At 41.6% G+C, this 21,885-nt stretch overlaps 1 protein-coding gene across 4 annotated transcripts in view; it reads left to right on the top strand.

Moving 5' to 3' along the window:
* The window catches only part of TRUB1 (TruB pseudouridine synthase family member 1), a 32,803-nt gene extending 22,051 nt beyond the window's left edge, over positions 1–10,752 (top strand). The window contains exons 5-9 of one of the 4 annotated variants that reach the window (XM_048311407.1): positions 791–863; positions 2,062–2,201; positions 3,319–3,375; positions 4,739–4,939; positions 5,311–10,752. In XM_048311407.1, coding sequence (XP_048167364.1) covers positions 791–863; positions 2,062–2,201; positions 3,319–3,375; positions 4,739–4,939; positions 5,311–5,360 — 521 coding nt within the window. In that variant the 3' untranslated portion in view covers positions 5,361–10,752. Of the gene's footprint in view, positions 1–790; positions 864–2,061; positions 2,208–3,318; positions 3,376–4,738 lie in introns of all 4 variants that reach the window. The other 3 variants (XM_048311406.1, XM_048311410.1, XM_048311409.1) reach the window with 3 other exon arrangements.
* Positions 10,753–21,885: the final 11,133 nt, after the last annotated feature.

Raw genomic sequence — 21,885 nt, 5'->3', positions numbered from 1 at the left:
CAGTAGAAATGCACTGAAGTTGCATTGTGATTACAGATCTTATGTTTGCACTCTCTAAACAAATTAGGGATGAATGTTATCTCTGTTGAATAGAGCTTCAGAGGACCAGTGCAATCAGCTACTTAGGTTATAGCCTTCCAATAAAAGTGGGACAGATGTGTATGTGTACTCTTAAAAGAAAGTACATTGCCTAAACCAGCTGTCTTTTTTCACAGAATTTCATTAGTAAAATTGCCTTACTTAATATATAACTTTACCCCAGAGTACATTTGCAGGTTAGTTGCTTGACAGGGAAATTTGATGTGTTGTTTAAGATACAGTCTTTTTCTGCACCAGTGGTTTTGTTCTCTAATAATCTGCTGTATTTTTCTCTGCAGTTAGGCTCTCTTAGAGAGAAGTTTCCAGGGTTAGATGAGCATTTTATTCTTTTTGGTGCTTGTTAAAAAAATAAGAATATTCCAAATGTTGTAGTTTTTATATAGCTTCCAAGAAAGATGAATTTGCAGTCTCAAGAGAGGGAAATTGCAAAAGAAAACGTTTGGGAGGATTTCTGCCCTTCTGAAAGTATCCAGATTGTCCTGATCACCTTGGACAGTTTGTTCTGCTCCTTTTGTGATAATTCACATTCCTGCCTACAATCTGTTTTTATCTCTTTTCTTTGGTGTTTTTCACCCCATCTAAATTCAGAAGAGAGGGAACTCTAACTTGTATCTGTTTGCAGAATGTGATTGATGCCATTAGTGCCTTGGGAATAATCAATACTAACATACTGACTGTTTTCTTTCCACAGACCAGGTAACAAAAAAAGATCTTGAAAATGTGCTGCAAAAGTTCACAGGGGACATCATGCAAGTTCCTCCACTGTAAGTTCCATGTTATTCAGACACTCGGGACAGTTGTGTTCAGCTGTCAGGGCTTGCCAACAGAAGTTAATTCTCTCAGAAGTATTAAGACACATTTTGACAAGAGGATAGAGGCCAGGCAGTCAGGAGTTTAACATTTGCAACATTTGCAGGTTATGCTTGTTTGAAGATCAGCACAAATGGTGATCTGGAGTCTGGGGGTGTTTTGGGTAAATGTAAAGTAGCAAAAGTCTTAAACAGCTTTGCAGGGCTTGTCTTCTATCCTGTCTTCCAATCTTACTGACTTCTCTGTGGAAGTGCCTTAAATGACTTTGAATTAGTTTTCTGAAAACTTAGAGTATGAATGAGTGATTAGTGACTGAGCTTCTGTAGCTTAGCAAATTTCTTATGGTCAGGTGAGCCATAGTAGCTGGCAGCGTGCATGACTTAGCTTGTGACAGATGGCTTTTATGGTGATTTGAGCTAACCTGCTTTCCTTTGCATTTGCCATGTGTCACTTACCGTGGTTCCAGTGTGAGCCCTGTAGGGTCAGTAATGCCCCACGTGTTCTGCTTCATGTGACCTGTTTCCAATTGCACTCTACTATTGTGAGCAAGATTTTTTGATTTTTCTATGGTCATCTTTCTGTCATGACCAAAGTTGGAGCTTTGGATAAAGTTCCAAGTAATCAGTGAAATCAGTTTCTTTGCTTCTGTAGTGGTTCCCTAAACATCCTAGAACTTGGCAGCTGCTGTTCAGGAAAGACCCTGGTGTGAGACAAGGAAAGGTGCAATGTAGAATTACAGGGGTTGTCTGAGTGGCTCCCAGTGCTCAGCTCAACATAGCACTGAAATAGAGGATGCCCTGCAGATTTCTGAGACACAGGATGTTAGAGGCAGCTGCAAGTGGTGTAACCCTTATAGAAACCCTTTTGTTTCATAAACTGCAAAGTGAGTGATGCAATGCTTTTAAATCTGTACAGCAAGAGAGGAATACAGGACCATCTCTTGTTTTCTGCTTTATATAACTACTGGTAAATGGATGATTCTGTGTCCAAGAGATTTCAGCAGAATTTGCTGTGTTTTTGTGGTTTTTTGTGAGTACTTGGATAGGAGTAACATGGTGTGCTACTCTAGTACAATATTACCAGGATCTGGAGAATGGGAAGCCTGCTGTATTACAACCGTATGACACAAATTTTCATGCTCTGTCTTATCAGCTATTCTGCTTTGAAGAAGGGTGGAGAAAGGCTTTCAACTCTGATGAAGAGAGGGGAAGCAGTGGAAGCAAAGCCAGCTCGGCCAGTAAGAGTGTACAGCCTTTCTCTCCAGCAGTTCCAGCCACCACTGTTCACGCTGGGTAAAGGTCAAAGATTATTACGCAGAGTGATGCTCCCAGCTTGTTAACGTTTATTTACACTCAGAATGGGACTAAGAGAGTGAAGGGGGTTTCATTTCGCTCAGCTACTTATTTGGTGTGAGCCCATGTGCACAGACTTTCACTTTGCATTGAAAGCACCGTATTTTGCTTTTAAGTTAAGCTGATTATATCTGATCTCTCAGTGAGGGAAAATTCTGAGAGACTGGTCAGGGGATTATTTACATCTGTCCATGATTTTGCAACCTCCAGCTCATTCCTCTCTCAGGTCTGCTTACTTCACTGCCATTCTTTTACACAGATGCCCAGACCTGCTGGCATCTCTTCCAGGATGAGATTCAGTTACTGTCAGACCCCTTTCTTGTTGAGGTGGCAGGATCTTATCCTTCCTTCTGTCTTCCTTCCTACTGCCAAGAAACTTGGGTAGTGCATTAAGAGGCATATTAATAAATAAACCAGAAAGATTGTTGTAAATGTTTAATGCTGCTGTAAGGTTGAGATGATGCCTCGTATTGATCTGTCTGCCCAGTTGATCCCCAGTCCTGTGACAGACCAGATGTTTTATGGTGAACAGGTATGAGTGACAGAACTCAGTGCTGTGTGACTTCAGCCCTTACGTTATAGTTGGGTGACAAGTAGCTGATCACTGGCAGAGGGGGAAGGGAAGGGCTGAGAGAACAGGGAAAGTTAAAGGTGAATTTTAAAATTTTAATGGAGCTGCCTGTCTGCAGTGTCTGAAAAGCACTGATAGTCAGTTTAGGCTATACTTGAAATAACTTGCTTTCATCATTAGAAGTATGAATCAACCTGAAATACTTAAAATGAATAGGGCTGAAGCATATCTTAAGATACCATACCAGGTACTTATATTCTGGTGAGTTAGTACAGTTGCCATTTTATTTGCTTTCCCTCCTATCTAGCTTAGCAGTCTCACCCTCACATATGTTACAGGATGAATAATTGATGTTGCATCCTATAAATATTTTATCACTGGGTTGTTTGCTTAGCACATTTTTACATTTATGTGGGGGCATGGCTTCTATGTAAAGTAGATTTCACGTGGCACTGGCAATTTACCATGTCACTTTTAACATTCCAGATGTTGAATGTGGTGGTGGCTTTTATGTCAGGAGCCTGGTCAATGACATTGGCAAAGGTAGGCATGAAAAAAAACCAATGACAATCTAAGGAATGAGTGTGTGTTTATGGAAAAATTTTGTCATTCTGTATATCTCAAGTTACTTAGACCTGTGTTATTTTGCAGAATTGTAGTGCTATCACTTGTTTTTATATACACTCAGGTAATTTCCTTAGGGGCATGGGGGAATGATGGCTAAATAATTGCCAGAGGACCTTGGGGGCCAGGTGATAAAAATGGAGCAAGCAATAGCACTGAGCAAGATAATGCAAGGTGAGGGGGGGGACTTTTTTCCCCCCCTCTTTCATGTGTTAAAGATAATTCAGATTAAGGATGAGGAGAAGAAAGATACTGTCTTTTTAAACATTATTCATCACATTTTGAAAACAGATTGCACAGAACATTACCATGCACATAATAAACCCTATCTGCTGGAAAGACTTCCACGCTGGTGATGATTTTTCTAGTGTTTTCTTTCTCCTTTGCCTGAACTGTGAATAGTTTTGCTTTCCCGCAGGGTTATTTGTCTTTTGCTCTGTATCTATCAAACTGCATGATGGAGAATAGATAATCCATTTCAAACTTTTTTTTTTATTGGTACATCTGCAGGAAGGCAAGTAATGTGGGATAACCCCACGAATTTCAATGTTGTTCTTTGTGCTTAGGCAAGTCAAAGTTTCTGTTACCTTCTGAGCATACTGCCTTATGTTTAGCCCTTTAATGACAAACCAAGATAAAGTCTGTCCATGGCTGACTTATTTTCAAAAATTGAAAATGAAATCTTCCTGCATCAGAAAGGGTGGGAGAGAATATTTTAGTGTGCCTGTGTGCTTACAAGTCAGCTCTAGTTGCTGTTGTGTTTTGTAGCTTCTTGATATGTAATTATGTCCTGCTGGTATTTATTTAACATAGGAGAGCATTTGTATGTATTTTTTATTTTTCCTTATCTTAGTTTCTATTATTCTGATAGGCAGCACAGGATAAAAATGTTAAAAATTCCTCTTGAAGTCAGGAAGTGCTAAGGCCTCAAAATATGTGGAAAAATAGTTCACGGTCACTTGAGAATGCAGAGTGTTCTGCTTAAATCTTATGACATTATTTCCTCACTTTTCATTCTGATCTAAATCTGGGAAAATTCATGACAGCTTTCTGTCACATTCTGAACTCTTTACTGCACTGGACAGCTATTGAAATCAAAAGACTTCCTTGGGTCAAATTTAAGAAGATACAAATGAGTGATAAATCTTCATGACCTTCCTTGTCAAACAAAGCAGAATCATGTAGAAGGCTACATATAAAAATACATTTTAAGTGAGCTGGAAGTGGAGTGTGAAGTTTTTCCATGTACTTTGTCCAATGCCTCTTTCCTCCTTTGCTGCAGAGCTCTCTACCTGTGCCACAGTGCAGGAGCTGACCCGCACCAAGCAGGGGCCGTTCACGCTGGAGGAGCACGCCCTGCACGAAGACAAATGGACAATTGATGAAATTGCCCGGTCCTTGGAGCACTGCACAGCCCTGCTCCTGGGAGGGCCATCTCGGAAAAAATTGAAGACAGAGCATCCTGGTGAAACTGCTGTAATCTGTGAGGATAAGTGATAAGTTGGGTCAAGGAAAAAGACTGAATGATTGAGACGTTTGAAGATTGGGTTGGGATTGTCTCGCCTCCTGTGTAAATCTACAAGTCTGTACTGGGAAGGTGACAAGTTGCAGCGCAAGAGAAATCGTTCTTTTGTTTTCTGGGCTTAGAATGTGCACTGAAAATATCCAGTGGTAGCTGTGTTCCTGATTGTTTATTGTCCTTTTTGCACACTGCAACTGATGCCAAATTTTTATAAACTTTTAAAGAACTTTCAGGGTGCAGGATGGCTGCTGTTGTGAATTCATCAATTAAAAAGATTATATACAATAACGTCTGATGAATGTGCTCCAAAAAAATTTTCCTTTTCTTTGCAGCTGGTAATCAAACCCTGAAATACCACAGTGACAAGTCTGTTGTGGCGTGAAAGACGGAAGAATGTGGTGTAGCAATTTGAAATCCATTTCAGGATATATCCATTTTACTGTAGTTTTTCCTATGTGGATTGTTCTTCCAGTCAAATGTTCCTAGAATGCGGTATATGCAGGTGCTTATATTTTAAGTTAAGTCTGAAATACCAGCCTAAGAGAACAGTTCTAAGTATAAACAGTCCCTGAAGATGACTGGTTTGTGTCTGCACCTTACAGAAAGGTGTTACGTGAAGTGGTGGTTCCAAACTTACTTTCAGTCTAAGAAATTAAATAAATATCCTGAAGTTCCTCATTGCAGGATACCTTTCCGGACATCTATAGGACTTATTTTTGTTTTCTGTACAATAAGCAACTGAAGTCTATGCAAGATGAATGAAGGTTTTGTTTAGAGGGAGGATAGACTTTGTTTTATTGTTCAGTAAACAGTTTTCTTCCTTTGTATATTCTTATAAAGAACTTAAAATGTTGAAAATAGCACAAGCAAATTGAAATGTTAAAACACTACAGCAGCAGCATCATATTTTAAAGTACAATATGGATGAAGTAATGGATACAAGAAATTTTGATTTCAGGGATGGGAGAAAAGCTTTTGTCAGTGAGGTAACAGTGGGAGATTTTTGTTTCTTTTTGGGGTAGGTTTTCTGGTACTTCGGGTAGAAACGGAGAAGGAAGAGATTATTTCCTAAAGAAATCAAATAAAGCAGAAAATTTCTTTTTCCAGTATACTTACCTTGAATGATCAAAGACTTTATTTGAAACACAGTTCTCTTATTGTCCGAATCTGTATTTTCCCAAGAACCTAATTTATGTTATCCCAGTGGTTTTCTAGATTAAGTTCTCATTTTATTTATCTTCCTGATTTTTTAAAAATAGCACATGAGATATAATTCTGTTAGTCTGCTTCGTTAAACTTCAGGGATTTGTTTCTTTAAAAATCAGTGCAATTGAGAAATCTCTCTATTAATAGGGTACATTTGGATACAGTGTTGTAAGTGTCTAACACATTCTTAATCTCATCTGTTTGTTTAATGCTCACCAAGCCTTTCCTGCTATTCCATTTAAGAGCCCCTGATATTTTTAATTTCAAAAGGAGAATTCTATTTTCATCAGCTTTTTGGTTAGCTTGCAACTGGTCTGTTGTAATTATTGCTAACAGATCTGTGATCGTGAGAAGACGGGATCTGTTCCATAGTCTAGTCACTGGAGAGGAATGAAATGGCAATTAAAAAACAGCATCTTGTGGACATCAACAAGTTCTGGTTTAGGCTGCAAGTCCTTATGCATATGGAAAGCATAGGGAGAGATGGAATGCAGTTGTTCATGATCAGGAATCTGCACAGAACCATTCAGATTGGAAAAGAGCTTTAAGACCATTAGGCCTGACCATTACCCCAGCAGTGCCAAGTCCACCCCTTCACCAGCTTTAGCTAGGGCTTTTTTCCTGGAATTCCTCTCACCTTCCCCAGTGCATCAGAAATGAAGGTAGAATTTCTTTATCTCAAATTAATGACAAACTTCTCCTGTAGTTCTCTTGTATTGAACTACAGAAGGTATTTCCCATAGCACTGGGTAGCAGGTGTGTTTGGCTGGAGCTGTGAGTGGCTGGACAAACCCATGGCAGGCAGCAGGAAGTGTTCTTGGAAAACACAGTGTGAAGAGTGCAATAAAGCCATGAATAGTTTATGCAGTAAGCACTGATGAGTGTCACCCCCGTTCCATTCCTAAATACTCGAGCTATCTTCTCAAACATTCCAACTCCTCTGGCTACTTCCCAGTGATTTTCCTGTGTGCTGGACCTCACTTGTGTGCTTTCTTCTAAGTTCCCCCATGCTTTAATGGCTCTCTGAGCCTGTAGTTCCAGTGAATAGTAACGGGGAAGGCACTGAAAACTTCAGGAATAACTCACTTAGATATGTTTTAATAAGTGTTTAACCCATTATCTTGAAACTATGCAGATTTGGAGGTAAGTGTTGTGTTCCCATGGGAACCTAGGGAAATACTCATTCTAACTTCCTTATTCTTACTAGCATGCTCATCCCAGAGATGCCAGACTTCAGAATTGGGCTATATCCACAGCATAATGTGTTTTTGTTAGAAGAAAATATCTTGGTTACTGACAGTCACGATATCTCAACATTCAAGAGGAAAAGTGTGCATACAATATTTATGAGACTACTTAGAAGAGTTAGTACTGAGATCTCAGCTGAAGCAAATGGTATTTAATAGGAATTTTATGGTACTCTGGCCAGAAAATGTGCGTGTCTCTGATTTACCATTTAAAATATATCCGTGACACAGATCAAAAGATTTGTCTCATTTTAATGAGCATTGTTCATGGTGAAAGTCCTGATGCAAAAGCGTGTCCTGCTTCTTGAGCTGAGTATTGTCTGTCCTCAATGTGGTCTTGCTGTCTTTAGTCCATGGAAGTGTGGTACCATAGCCTGCCTGAGTGCTCCAATGCTGCTGCTGCTTCAGTGAGTTTGACAAGGGCTGCAGAATTTGTCTCCCTTTAATGTCTCTGCCTGCCTGCCTGTCTGTCTTTCTTCCTTATTTAAATGGTAGTTTTCACTTCATAATATACTTCTGCTGCCAGCAGAATAAAACTGGGAGCAACTCCCCCAATTTTGGGATATCTTATTTTTTTATTTTAATAGATGGTGAATTTGCTGCTCTGGGCATGAATGGCTCTCTGACTCTAATGAGTAGGGTCATGCTGTTTGCTTGGCAGAGTCAAGGAGTGAGTTTGCAATGGTGTTAATTTTATTAAAAAGGCCTTTTTAATAAAATTTTAAGAAGCAAAGTGAGAGCATGTGTGTGTGAGGGTGTAACTGCAATATACAGCCAGAGGGAAATCACAGAGACACTGAATGGATTCAGCCAGCCTGGGCAAAATTATTGTCTCTATTAAAAAGCAGTCATTGTTTCTAATAGCCATGGTTGAATTCTCTTCTTTGTGAGACCTGATTAAGTAAATCACCAATAATTAAAGGCATGTGAGGCAAGCAGGTTTATTATGTGAATGCTTATGTCTGCTTGGGGTGAGGAGATGCTGCATCTCTTACTGTCTGCCATCAGCTGCTAAGATCATATAGGTGTAAACAGGCAAAGCAAGAAGTTGGTAATTGGGAGTGGGTGGCTGTTGTGCTCAAGAAGAAAAGGACTATATTGCAAGAAAAAATCCCGTATTTTTTTCCAGTTCTCTTTTTGGGGAAGTGTTGGAGACAATGCCATGGTTCACAGAAAGTCTTAGCATGGCTGTCTGAGAAGCACCTTATGTTTTTGTTATGGGTGTGAATGTCTGGGGCTTTAGTCCTTGTCCCTCCTCACCTCTAGCTCAAAGAAGTGGGATAAATCAAAGCTGCAGCCTCTCCCCAACTTTTCTGTGTCACATTGCTCCGTGTGTTGTGGATGCTGGAGCAATCCTGTGCTCAAACTGTGGGCTCTAAGGGGGATTGTGTGGCTAGCCCCAGAAGTTAGCAGGAACAGAATGAGGAGGACAAAAAATGAGGCAATAGAAATTGAAATATAAACACAAAATAGCTGCCTTCTTACCAGACATACTCATTTTAGGTTACAGCTCTCTGTCTGGCCTTTCCGCTCTGCATCCCATTCCCTTATCTCCTGTCTGAGACAGTTCATCCTAAGACTTTCCTTATCCTGTCTTTTGAATTCCTTTCTGGGTACATGTGAGCCTTGGGGCAGTGTGGAGCAAAGAGGTTGTGTGGTTTCTGGGGGACAGGGATGCTGTTAACAAAGCAGAACTGAAAAGGATGAGGTCCCTTACCATGACCCTTTCGTAAGAAAGATGTGGTTCTGAATGCTTTAGTGCCATTTCCCTGGGACATGGGATTATTTTAGATATTTCAGAATTAAGTACTTCAAAGTCAAATCTCTAGCATGAGTATGTGCATTAGAAACAAAATGCATCATTTCACAGATGTCACACTACTTTTAGTGGCTTCAGAACATGATTTTACAGCTTAAAAGGAGGGGGGTAGAAAAGGAATGGCAAAAGGTAAATGCATATTTCAGTTCTTACATTTTTAAAGTAGATAAACTCAGTTTTAGTAATTATGTAAGAAAAGACATCAAGTGTTTTAATGGAGCAAAGAGAAGGAACACAATTTTTACTGCCTTTCCTGTTTCTTTTAGCACATAGAACAATTAGCTTAAATATGCCATTTCAAAGCTTAAGAAGCTTTTATGTGGAAATGCTTGAGAAATTGTTACTGTGTGCTGATGTGAAAAAAGGCATTTATTTTCATTTCAGCAGTTGAAAAGATAGTTTCCTGTGATGCCCTTCAAAAGGCAGTGTTTTGTTTATATGGAATTGCAGTAAATCCTTAGCATAACTTAGTGGTGTGTTCATAATAAATCATTTCCCACAGCTGGCTGTCCTAGGGATCACAAAATTGTTTCAAGTTCTGCAGGTACATAGTAGGCATTCCCAGTGGAAATGGAACATTGCATACAAACACTAAATGCATTTAGAAAACAGGAGTAATTCTCAGTGATCTTTGCTATGTGGATTACTCTTTTGGTGAAATATGCAGGCGGCGTTAAACCTCGCTGCTGCTTTTCTGTGTGGTTTGTGTACAGTTTTTTACTCTATAGTCTTAATTTGACAAAGGGCACTGGCAGACTCTTGATTTCTTGTCCAGGTGATTAATTTCACCCAGCAGCTGCATACACAGAGACATTCCTGGCTTTAACCTCTTCATTTACCAGTTATGATTCCCAAGGATGGCACAGTGCCAGCAAAAAGAAGCATGTGTTCACCTCATCTGTCCCAGTCATAGGCTGGTGTGTGACGTGTTGCTGGTGCAAATAAACCAGAATGTTGGGAGAAGACCCTGTGTCTCATTCTCTTGTCCTGATAACCTCCAGCAAACGATGGAGGGAGCAACAGGGGACAACAATTTTCCAGTAATCCCCCCTCTAAGTAAGAATCAGTGGGAAATGGCAGTGAGGTCTGTGGGAACAGAGCTAACTTAAAGCATGTGATTATTTATGACCTCAGAGAGAGGACTCCTGTCCTGTTTTATTACATTATGTAAGTTATTACTCACTGAATTAAGGTCCTGCGTGTTTCATTTTCACCTATCATGTTTTTCTTTTTTTTTTTTCCATTTTAGTAATGCGAACCGATGGTTTGAAAAATTGTATTGCTTCTTACAGGAGAAAAAAGAGACTAAAACAAGTATTAATGGTGTGGCACAACACTTAGAGTTGTTCCATGTCTAATGAATATGTAGCAGTTCTATTTTCTACTTAAACACACAAAAGTTGTCAGAGTAGAATTGGTTTTATTTTTTAAAAAAATGTGTTTATCTAGGAAATTAATTTCTCTAGGGAGTGCTATTAAAGGCTGCGCAGAGTGGAACAACCTATTTGAGTGTGTTGGTGATCTGTTTCTAGAGTTAGGAACATTTTTATTGAATTGTGTTCCATATCCCTGCACCAGTTTTGTCTGTTTTTCTTTGCTGTACCATAGATGTTAATTACTGGAAAGAGCACAGTCATACAATCCAAGCTGCTGTTCAGCCACTCCTTTCCGTCAGTGCAAATAGGGAATGTACATCCCTGCTTTGCTCCCCTCCCTTAACAAATCCAAGTTGGTCCTTCAGGATTTTATAGAATCGACCCAGAAATAAGCCATTTTGCCACAGAGAAGGCAATGATTAGGACTTAAGGAAATGAAATTGTCTGGAAGCAGAGCGCGTTTCCTGGGTGCAAAGACAGAAGACAGCAGGATTGCCTATCCCGTGGATCTGCATTTTGATACTGAACACAGCACACCAGAGAGATTTTCCAAGAAGTGCATCTTGTAGAAGAGTATCCAGCTGTTGGATCACAGGAGTAAAGCTCCCACCATTTCTCTGTGGGATTTTCAAAGTAATTAGGTGAACTCTCCACCTCTCCTTTGCTAATGGAACTCACTGATTCTGTTTTGACTCTCACATTCCAAGGCTGTTTTTTAAGCCCTTTGGTCAGCTCTTGAAATTCCTGCAGTTTTCTGTGGCTCTATACACACCAGATGTCATTCAGAGAGCATCTCTGACACTCCATTATTTTTAGTTTTCACTTGTTTAGTTTAGAAGAAAAGTAAAAGGGAATGCCTGACGACATCTCCTCTGTTTCAGGCACAGACTTTCTGCTTTGTGCCTGTTGTTGTGTCAGGTAGACTTGGCAATAGGAGAGGGCATCCCATGAATCTCTCCCTGCACAAGAAAAACACGCCTTTTCTCCCATCGCTCCTGGAACAAGTGCATGCTTGGGGTTTTTTTTTCAGAGCTGGACAGCTTTCCCCAAGCCCTTCGCCTGCTCGTGGTACCCTGAAATAATTCATCTCTCACTGCAACAATGCACTGGTTTCATAACTGGCCTCAGGCTATAAAACAAAGTTACAGTCTAGGGATGCTGCTGACTGTGGTCTGGAAGGGAGGAAAAAAAAATTGACCAGGAGCGAGTAATTGTTGAGTGGCAGAAACACCTGAGAGTTCTTGGTAAATCAAGAAAAATGGCCGGTGTCTGAAAACACTGGTGTGGTACAAGGCTGCAAAAAAATGTTCTTTGGCTTTCTGAGGTGATTTTATAGCACTTGGCTTTGTTCTTTCTCAGCAATGTAAGAGTGCTCTCAGAACTGAGAGTGGGATTATTGGTATCCAAACACTGTTGTGGGTTTTAGGAAGCTCAATTGATAAACATTTGTTTATTTTCTGGCAGACTTTATGTATATGTAACATCCTTCAGTAAAATGCAATAGGTAGTCAGCAAAGCTGAAATTCAAACTTGCTTTCTAGTGAATGTGTCTTGGGGTGTCTTTATGATGTGTATCCCCTATCGCTGCTCTATGCCCAGAAATTAACTTTGTGCCTTTCTGTGCCTTTAAACTGAGCCTGAGAGGGGGGAGAGGGAAAAAAACCCGAACTTTTCAAAGCAGTTGTTTCAAGGACACAGACTCACACTCCTCTGCGTTCTGCTGCTGCGGCAGCAAGCACGGAGGAAGCGCCCTGCTTGCTTTCCAGCCAGCTTTCAGCTCCTCTTCTCCGGAGGGAGACGGAGAGTTGAACTTTGTTTTCCTGGGACTTCGGTTTTTCCCTTCTTCTCTTCTGGACTGTTTCAACATCAGAACACATCGGGAGAATTTTCCACCGAGGCCCTGGAGGTGGGCCCACACTGACCCAGCTCTGAGGAGGAGGAGAGAGACTACACCTATGGAAGGACTCTGAAATATTCCAGTTTCTTTCCACAGCGAGAGGTTTTATTATTTAGCATTGTTATCCTTCTCCTGTGTGTTTGTTAAATAAATAGGTTTTTAATCTCTCTCACTTTCCTCCAACGAAAATTTTTTTTCCCCTGAGCCTGGTGGGGGTGGGGTGGTTGTAACCTGTCTTCTATCAGAGGATGTTTTTCCTCAAAATTTGTCCTAACCGGCACAGAATGCCAGTGCACTTCCCAAGGAGCAGCTCTGGACGGTGAGGGGGGCCCTGTGGCTCCATTCCGTGGGGTACAGTCATTGCTCCTGAAGGTACAGGCATTTTAAGGGAAGGGAGCAGCTGGGAAGAAGAAGAAATCTTCAGCCTCCCCATTAGTGTATTTTATCCTTCAGTGAGAAAAATGTCTTTCAGTGTTTGTTTGGAGGTAAGGTCAATGCAGCAACTCTTCTATTATATATAACCCAAGCCACAGGCTTCATCTTCTGTTCTGGAGATTTATTTGACCCAGAGAGACCAGTGAGGAGCTGCAGCCAAGGGGAGAAAACACTTTATTTCTCAAAATTGATTGAATACCAGATGTGTGCCCACACTGAAAGAAATTTCAGGCCACAGTTACCTAAATTCATTTGTGTAAAGGAATAAGAAACTTTCTGTTGTGTCAGCTTATTTCATTTCCTGGGATGTTCTCTCATTAGGGGGGATTACTTTAATTACTGCAATAATTATAATTTAACCCCATTCTATGTGCCTCCCAGTGTATGACTGCAGAGAGAGACCTGATTCTTGCCTCTAAAATCTGTCTGTACTGACTCCAGTGCAGGCATCTGACCTGAGGAACTGAATGGTAACTATGGAGAGCTTCAACCAAGCACAGCTGATCTTGTTATTTTAATGAGTATGAAAATCTTTAAAAAGAGAGTGAGTATCAAGAATGATTTGAAAGAGGAAAAAAATTGTATTTTGAAATATTTTCTTTGGAAAATAAACCTGTCAGTAATCTCTCAGGGTTAGCAGGGAACTTTTCCAAAGCAGGGATTAATGTCTGTTTAGAGAGGAGGAAGGATTCTTGGACAAGCTGTTGAATATTCTGGTATGTGGGTTCAACGAGCTGCTCCAGCCTGACTGCCAGCTCAGGGGTTGCTCCTCACAGGGTCCTGCTAAGTCAACAGTATTTAATTTGAGTTTGTGCTTCTGAATCTGAAAGTTCTTCATCTGCCCAGTTATGCTTCACAGAGGACAAGTCTGGGAAATGTAGGTATTATTATGCTTTAATTTCATAAGCAAGTGGCAGACTCAGGACTGTTGACTCATGGTCGCAAGGGTGTCAAGCAGGGCTTTAAGGCAATTATTGGGGATTTTAGTTCACTTAGAATAGGATCTGGCTTGTGAATGAGACAGCATTAATGTGAAACATTAGAGTTCCTTCCCAGACAATGTGTGTATCACAGCAGACGATGTTTTACCTCTCCATATGTTTCCCAGTTTAGATAGGAAGCCAGACAAATCATGAGGAGAGGAAATAAACATCCATGTTTATGGGTGTGAACTCTTAACAGCAATTAAGCTCAACAGATCTCGTTGAGATTAGCAGGGTCATGGCTTGTTCTACCAAACTGAAATTCTGCTCACTATATAATTTAGGATTCATGTACATATGGTTATTGGAAATACAAACTGGTACCTTAGGGCAGGAAATGCAAAAAATGTCTAAAATGTATAAAACTATTTTGGGGAGTAGTTTTGTGTGCCTTAAAGCCTCCAGCTTGCATGTGATAAAGCCAAATTTGATCAAAACAACGCATACAACCTGCTGTGCTCCCCTCGCCCCTTAACTAATGGTAGAATATCTGCTTGTCCCTTCTTGTAATTAGATCAGTCTTAACCAGTTCTGCTCAAAATTGTGTAGTGCCCAAATATTTCCTTTGACTTCACTGACATTATTCCAGATTTATATTTGTGTGATGTAGAGCAGAAATCTGCCCTGGAGAATGTGGAACCCCAAAGGCATTCACAAAAGCCATTTTTTAATAATAATAATACAAAAAGAAGATGTTACAGTTGAATGTCATTTGTCATTGTCTCCCATTTGCTTGTACCTAGTTATAAAGGAGGAATGCAGGAAAGCTCTCCCATTAGCTGCTAGTTCAAACCTAGTTCAAAAAGAAAGCCCCCTGCCCCCAGGAATCTCTTTTGAGCAGTGGGCTGATCTCTGCAGGTCGCTGTTGGGAGTCACTTTAAATCAGCCTTGTCCTGGCTTTGCTGGTTGCCAGAACCTGTTATCTGCAATCCTGTTTAACTGGTAACTTTAAAATGTAATCGAGGATGTTATGTTCAAAGCACAGTGCTTTCTGAGAAGGCTTTTGCACTTTAACAAGTCATCTTCTGATGCAGTGAACAATGACCTCTGTCCTGTTTTGGGTAAAGGTAAAGCTATCATGGAAGGCTCGGGCCTTCTTTAAATGTCCCAGCTAAATATTCTTTTATATTTCTTAGGTCAAAAATGCAGATGACATTTCAAAGTCTGGGTTTTATTGTTTTCTTTATTCTCTAAGTAATTCCTTTTTCTCTGCCCTACTAAAGGAGTTCAGGCATAAGGGCTCTTCTTTCATAATGCCACATATTTGTATTGCACCTCTTACCCGGGGATATGAAAATAATTTGCAAATGTTAATTAAGGGTTCCACCTCAGTCAAAGCATTGACAGATTTTCTCTGGGAAAAGAATGAGTTAGGAGAAGGCTGGTGAGCAGTACAGGGTCCTGTGTACCACTGACCTTAACCTCTCCTGATTCTCTGTCTTTGCCCTCCCTTTACCTGCTGCTTTGGTCTGAAGTGGTTTATGGCCAAACCAGCTTCCCAGCATGGGTAAAAAAATGCCTCTTTCATTTTGGGCTTTAGAAGCACCATAACATAAATGGATTTATACTTGTAGGTTTGATGTGGTGTAGCTGCTGGTGAATCCATGAAAAGGAGCAGCTCTTGGCCCAGCAAAGCTGCGGCTGAGCTTTGTGTCACGTTTGCTGTGCAAAGACCATGGGTGCGATGGAGCTGTGCCTCCCCTCCCTCTCTGCTCGGTCCCCAGGTGCCTGCACAGCCTCCTTTCTCCTTGGGAAGGTGAGCTGCGGGTCAGGCCAGGGCTGGGGACACCTGGGAGCAGCTGGGGTGAGGTGCCCTCAGCTCTGCAGCTGCAGAATCCAGGGAGAGTCTTCGAGCGGCTGCTGGCAAACTCAGCACCTGCAGTCCCGCCTCTGTTTGTGTCCTGGTGTGAGGCTTGGCTCTGAGCGTGCCTAATGAGCACTGAAAAATGGCCCACTTACACTGCTTGGTGTTCCAGCAGACTAAGGAAAACCTTATAATCAGCTCCTGATTAGCAGGTAGTACATTTTGCTGAGCAGCGAGGCAGGATAGTGAAGGACCGTGTTATTTAAAAATGCCTGTCTTGTTCCAGCATGAAGCAGCTCTGCAGTGGCACCACTGCAGCCTGGGCTACCTTAGCAGGGGCTGTAGGCAGGTTTCTGGGGTGGCAGATTCCTACGGTGGGAAGACACTGAGCAATTCCCAGCTCTGAAGAGGAAACAGGGATGAACTCTATCACCCAGCCCTTGCTTGTGCTGCCCTCACTACCCTGACAGAGCAGCTCATCCATAGCCTTGCAATCACCTGCATTTTATGAAATGTTGAAGAACTGTAAGAGCTGTGATGCTCTGGAGCATCAGGCTTGGTAAGAAAATGTTAAGAAATTATGGAAATGTGCTGGTGATGAAGGGTAAATCTCAGAGCTGTTCCATCAGCAGCTGCAGATTCCACTCATCAGAATATGGACCAGAAATTTCATGGCTGGAAATTTGTTGTTTGGTCCTTATCATCCTCATGGATGGTTTGTGATGGGATCTGATCTGAGGACCCTGAGGACCTTCTCCTGCCTTCTCCCTACCACAGACAGAGATTTAAGGCCTGGGGTGAGTTTATCCATTATCCTGGGGGAAAAGCCAAAATTTCTTCTAGATACACTGCCAAGGTTGCAGGATTGTGTCTTCTGTTAGGAAGACTTGATTTAGACTTTGCAGATGATGAGTTAAAAGGTCAGTCCAGCTTAGATCCCTTTCAGTTCAGGTCCTAACCTGCAGTTCCCTTAGCCCACTGTCTGATGCTGTTGCAAGGTTACGTTTGGTTTTAGGCCAGTGCAGGAGGAAGGAGAGAGATGTCCAATAGTGTAGGAATTTCGGACAGTAAAATTTGGATTTTTCATATGCTCGTGAGTTATTGTGGCTTTGCAGCCAAGGGAGTTGTATTGCATGAAATTCAGGTGATGAGTCTAGATTTTCTGGAAGATAAATTGTTTGGTTTTCATTTTATGCAATATTGAAGTACAGCTGGACTGAGGGGGTTTGTGCCTCTTCACAGATATTCGGAAAGTGGAAATGCTGACCCTTGAATTGTACCTAACAGTATCATTACAGGAAAATCTCTTCTGTCAGTAGCTACTCTACACTGGCCTAGTTTCCTCCCAGCAGCTGCACAGCATGGCACCAGCAGTGTAATTCAAGTCTAAATTTATGGATGTCTGTTAAAGTGCGAGTTGCACTCTCATGCACTGCTTGTTCTCAAACATGTTAAAGCAGTTAGAAGATAAAGGAGTGGAGGGAAAGAAGGCACAGTAATGTAATAATAGGAGTGGAAAGCACTTTTTCACATCCAGTCGTCTAGGAAAAAAAACATGTTAAAGGATTCTGAGAGAATGCTGAAAGCTTGGGGCTGTGGTACATGGCTCAGAAATTTTAGAGGGGAAATGTTCATCCGTGAAGACACTGCCTGCTTCTCACTATGAAGGACTGGTGAGCTCAGCTACAGCAGCAAAAGATAATCAGTTCTGTGTTCCTTCAGCATTCGGAATTGTAGTTGAAACCATCAATAACCTGGGATGCAAAGACAATGGAGGGCTTCTAGTGGTGGAGAACAAAAAGCTTTCTGAATACTTCTGAAAATCCCAGACATTAGCATCACAATCCTTTTACCGTCTGTTCCCATGCACTAATTATAGCTAACCTGCTTTGGCAGTAACTATCTTTGACCCTTTCAGGGTGAATTCTGTCCCAGGGACTCCCCTCACTGCTCCCCCCGCTTCCCCAGCACGTTTCCTGGTGACCTCTGTAGTGGCAGTGTTAGTTCCCTACCTCAGCATTTTCTTTTTATAATGGGTTAGAGCTCTCTGATCTCTACTTCACCCCACTCTACTGTTTCTATGCATGTTCTTTTTTGTTGTTGTTGTTCCTTTTTTTTTTTCCCTGTCCTTGATTGGCACTGTGGTTTGACTCTGTTTTTGAGGGGGTTTTTGTTGATTTTGCTGTAGTAAGGGCCCAAACAGCTCTATTTCCCCTTTCCTCTATCTCTTTGTATTGTGTATTTTTCCTTTCACCTTAATGAGCACCACACTCCCTAGGTTTTCCTGAACAGTGCAAGGTAATCAATGGGGATTCTCCAGCATTTTCTTAAATTATCCTGCCCTTAGCTGTTTTATTTAGTGCTTTTTCTTTCTCTTCATTGTCAGCTCCAAAATGAGAAACGGGACTTCATTTGTGATAAGCAATACACAAATAGAGAGAGAGAAATTCTGTGTCGAAGAAGCTGAAACTTGACTGATGAAGGATGGGAGGAAAGATGGTGCCCAGAGTGGTGAGTGGTGCCTGGAAATCTCCTTTTAACACTGTGTACTGAATCACAGCTCCAGTCTCTGAGGAGTTAAAACAAAAGTAACAATATGTGTGAGGGGGAAAATACATTCCTAGAGATGTCTTCCAAGATGCCCTCATGTACCTGGGAAAATGGGAGAATGAAGACAAGGCAATGTTCTCAATTCAAAGTGATTTTTTCCCCTGGTTCTTTATTCATCTCTCTTGGTATTTATTCTTCTCTTTGTCTCACCCTGACCTATGATCATGTAACAGTAAGAACCCACTGTGGACCAGAATTCCAAAGCAGTAGATGATGGATAAGCTCAGACTTAAGATGCAGTTCCTGCCCCAGAGGGATCACAGGGCCCTGGGCACTGCTGGGTGATAAATAGGCAGGGGCACAGGAACAGGATGAGCCTTTGGGATGAACAGGAGTGGGGAAAGCTCACAGCAGTAGGGTCACAGAAAGGGATTACAGGGTCCAGAGGAGCATGGGGGTACTGTTCATGAAAAGTATTGCTTATAAAATAATTTGCAAGATAGGGATGTGGCCTGGCTGTCTGTAAGACCCTCTGAAGGGAGAGCAACCAACTCATGGTCATGAATATCTGCCAGGAAGGCAGTGGTGGGCACTGGGAAGAAGTGAACTTGTGGGAGGGGGTTGTGAGTGGGAAATGCACAACCCAGTTAGTTAGAAGGGATTGCTAGATATCTGTGATGTACTGTTGGTCTGTGACATTGCCTGAATAAGGGAAATAGATTTGCCTATCTAGTTTAGGCCAGAGTCATCAACAGAAATGGCTGGAGAATTTGTGTTTTTTTCAGACAAGATTGCCCAGAGATAAAGCATTGAGGCACATAGGAACCATCAATAGCATCTCACAGTGACCCTCTTTTCACTTTACCTTCCTTCCAGACTTGGAGAGGAAGATGAGCACCCTACAAAAAATACACTGAAGGAATGATTAAAGAAATACTATTTCCCCTTTTCTCATTTTTTTTTCATTTCTGTAAAATAGTTTGTTTTCAGTTCTCTCTTGCCAGCTCAATACATTTCAGGTGTTCCCATTGGCTTCTAAATGCTGTTGCTTCTAAGCTCCTCCCTTCCCTTGTGTCTCTTACCGAGCCTCTCCAGCATCTACCTCTTTCTAGTCTCACTTTCCATTCTTTCTGAGAGTTTCATCTATACCTTTTCCCTCTCTGCAGACTGTGGAAGTTGGGGGCAGCTTTCTTTAAGTGAGAGGAATGTCTGTGGGCATGTACCTTATCTCTGTGAACAGCAGAGGAGATTGAATTGTCATTTGCGAGGTTCCTGAGCTGAACTGATGCAAGGCAGTTTGCCATGTAAGGGTGTTACAGAGAGCTGTACTCTTAAATTTTGAGTTAGAGATGTCAGCAGTGGTTACCAGGGAAACTTCTAAAATTACACTGGCAATGTCTCTGCTCAAATACTGTATCAGATCTTGGGGAAATGGCACCGAGTGAGCCGGCAGAGATAGATTGGGAAAGTGTCGCTGCGTAAGACTCGAGGATGCTTTACCTACAAATAAAATAAAAATGTAAATCTTCGTGGTGATGCAGAGTCTCCAGCTGTGCAGTCCTAAACCAGGAAAATAGCATGAATGAAGTAAAAAGCAGTGGTTCTCTTAAAATATCAACCAGACAATAGATTTAACAGGTTTATAGTTGTTAACCTCCATTTTGGGCTTTGTGTTTCAACACTAAGGAAAGAAGTCTTGCTTCTAACAGATAATTCACAAAAACTGTAAATTCTTACTAGAGATTAATGGGAGAAGATTCCTTGCACTCTGCCACCCCTAAGGCCCCAAACAAAGCAAGAGTGTAGATGGATTCATGCATATTGAAATACATGCTAATTAGAAAGAACATTTGGGATTTAAGCAACCGTCAGAAACCCATACAAGGCAAAGTTACAATTGCAGGTTCTTTACCAGAATACTGTAATACCTTCTCTGGCTGAGTAGTTCTGAGCCACAAGCTACTGGAGATTGGGAGAGTACTTTAATCACTCCCTATCTTCCCTGTGCTGGTTCTCTTTCTTGGTTATTTATTGGAAGATGACCAACGGTGACTTATTGGGTCTGATGGTCTTGGGTCTGACCTGACACAGCTGGGCTTATGTAGGGACAAACCTTTGTCCTTCCTGGAGCTGTCAGTTCACTGCTCCTTGGAAGGACGGGCCTGTTTTCCTCTGCCTGTGCACCTATGGGCCTAATGGGAATTTTCCATGGCAGAGTTTGAGGTACAAGCAGAATGTCCTACATATTGCACGTCTCTAGTTGGACATATTTATTTTTGTCTTCACCCATATGAGTCTCTGCTCAATAATATGGTATATTTTAATCTGATATAGATGTTTGTGTATATGAGACAACTTTGCTTTCAAAATACATTGTTGTTGGATTAGCTCTTGATAACATTTGTGGAAAGTACAGTCACATTTTAATACATGTTAAAAATATCTCTTGTTGCATGGTGCTGACTGCAGAGTGTTGATGCATTAATGGGATGACTTTTGCCTTTTCCATGCAAGTGCTCCAGGAACAGAATCCAAACACATGAGGAATGTACAGAGGAATATGGTACATGTGCAGCCAGTGACAGGTAATCCTCCAACTTCAGAACTTGGGAGTATGCTGCTGTGAGGAGCTGATTGCTATGCTGAATTCAAACCAGAAAGAGTGCAAGTAATTAATCACCATATGATTAATCAAAAGCTCATCGTGCTCTGGATGTTATGCATGAAACAAAAAGAGCCTTAAGTAGCAAACTCTCCTGGGGCTGTGAGGAAGTTATTGTAGCTGCTGCAGCGTGAAGAGCAGTGGTGCTGCTGCTGGGATGTGGATGGCTGCCCTGGCTTACAGAGCTGTGTGGTAGTAGATGGTGTCTTTCTTAATGTGGATACCCTGATAAACGAGTGTGACTTTTTTTTTCTGACACTTAGTAATAAAATTGAAGATAATATCCATTCAAAAATATTAATAAAAGATCAAACTCTATCTTAATTTCATCTGCATGAAATTGTTGGGGTTTAGGTTTTGTCATGACAGGATCTGCAGGCAGAGAATGTTCATGGCAGTCTAGTCCTGCAGAGCTGGTGGGAGGGAAGCTCTGAAGGTGAGTGGTGAGGTAAAGTGAAAGTAGCTGGTTGTTGTAGGAGCACCCTCAGGAGTATGTGTTGACCTCCTGATGCCATTTCTTTATGGTTCTTATTGTTTCACCAGGAATACATTTTTTATTCTTGACGCAAAAAGCTGGTGTCCTGAAAACTTCAGCATTTTGAGTCATGTCTGTGCTGAAGGGGTGTTGCAGTCTTTTTTTCCTTTCTGTAGCAGAAAGCCACTAATGATGCAGCCTCTCCTTTCCTGAGGAGCAGAGCTGACACACAGATCAGCAGTTCTGAGAAGCTGTGGGAACATTTAATGAGATGTACAGCAGCCGGCCACAGCTTGCAGGCTGACACCCGGTGGGGAAGGGGCAGCTCCTCCTCTGGGCTGGCCACTGCTTTGCTGGGTGGCGTGGGCAGAGCTGCCCATCCGTGGGTGACCTGATTCCATGCTTTCCTGACCCACCATTGCCCATGGTGTCTCCTTCCTTCAGTGGGGCAGA

This window comes from Corvus hawaiiensis, chromosome 8, assembly GCF_020740725.1.
Source record: "Corvus hawaiiensis isolate bCorHaw1 chromosome 8, bCorHaw1.pri.cur, whole genome shotgun sequence".
Classification (NCBI taxonomy): domain Eukaryota; kingdom Metazoa; phylum Chordata; class Aves; order Passeriformes; family Corvidae; genus Corvus; species Corvus hawaiiensis.
The sequence above is the reverse complement of the archived record's forward strand: the minus strand, read 5'-3'. Positions and strand labels throughout refer to the sequence as shown.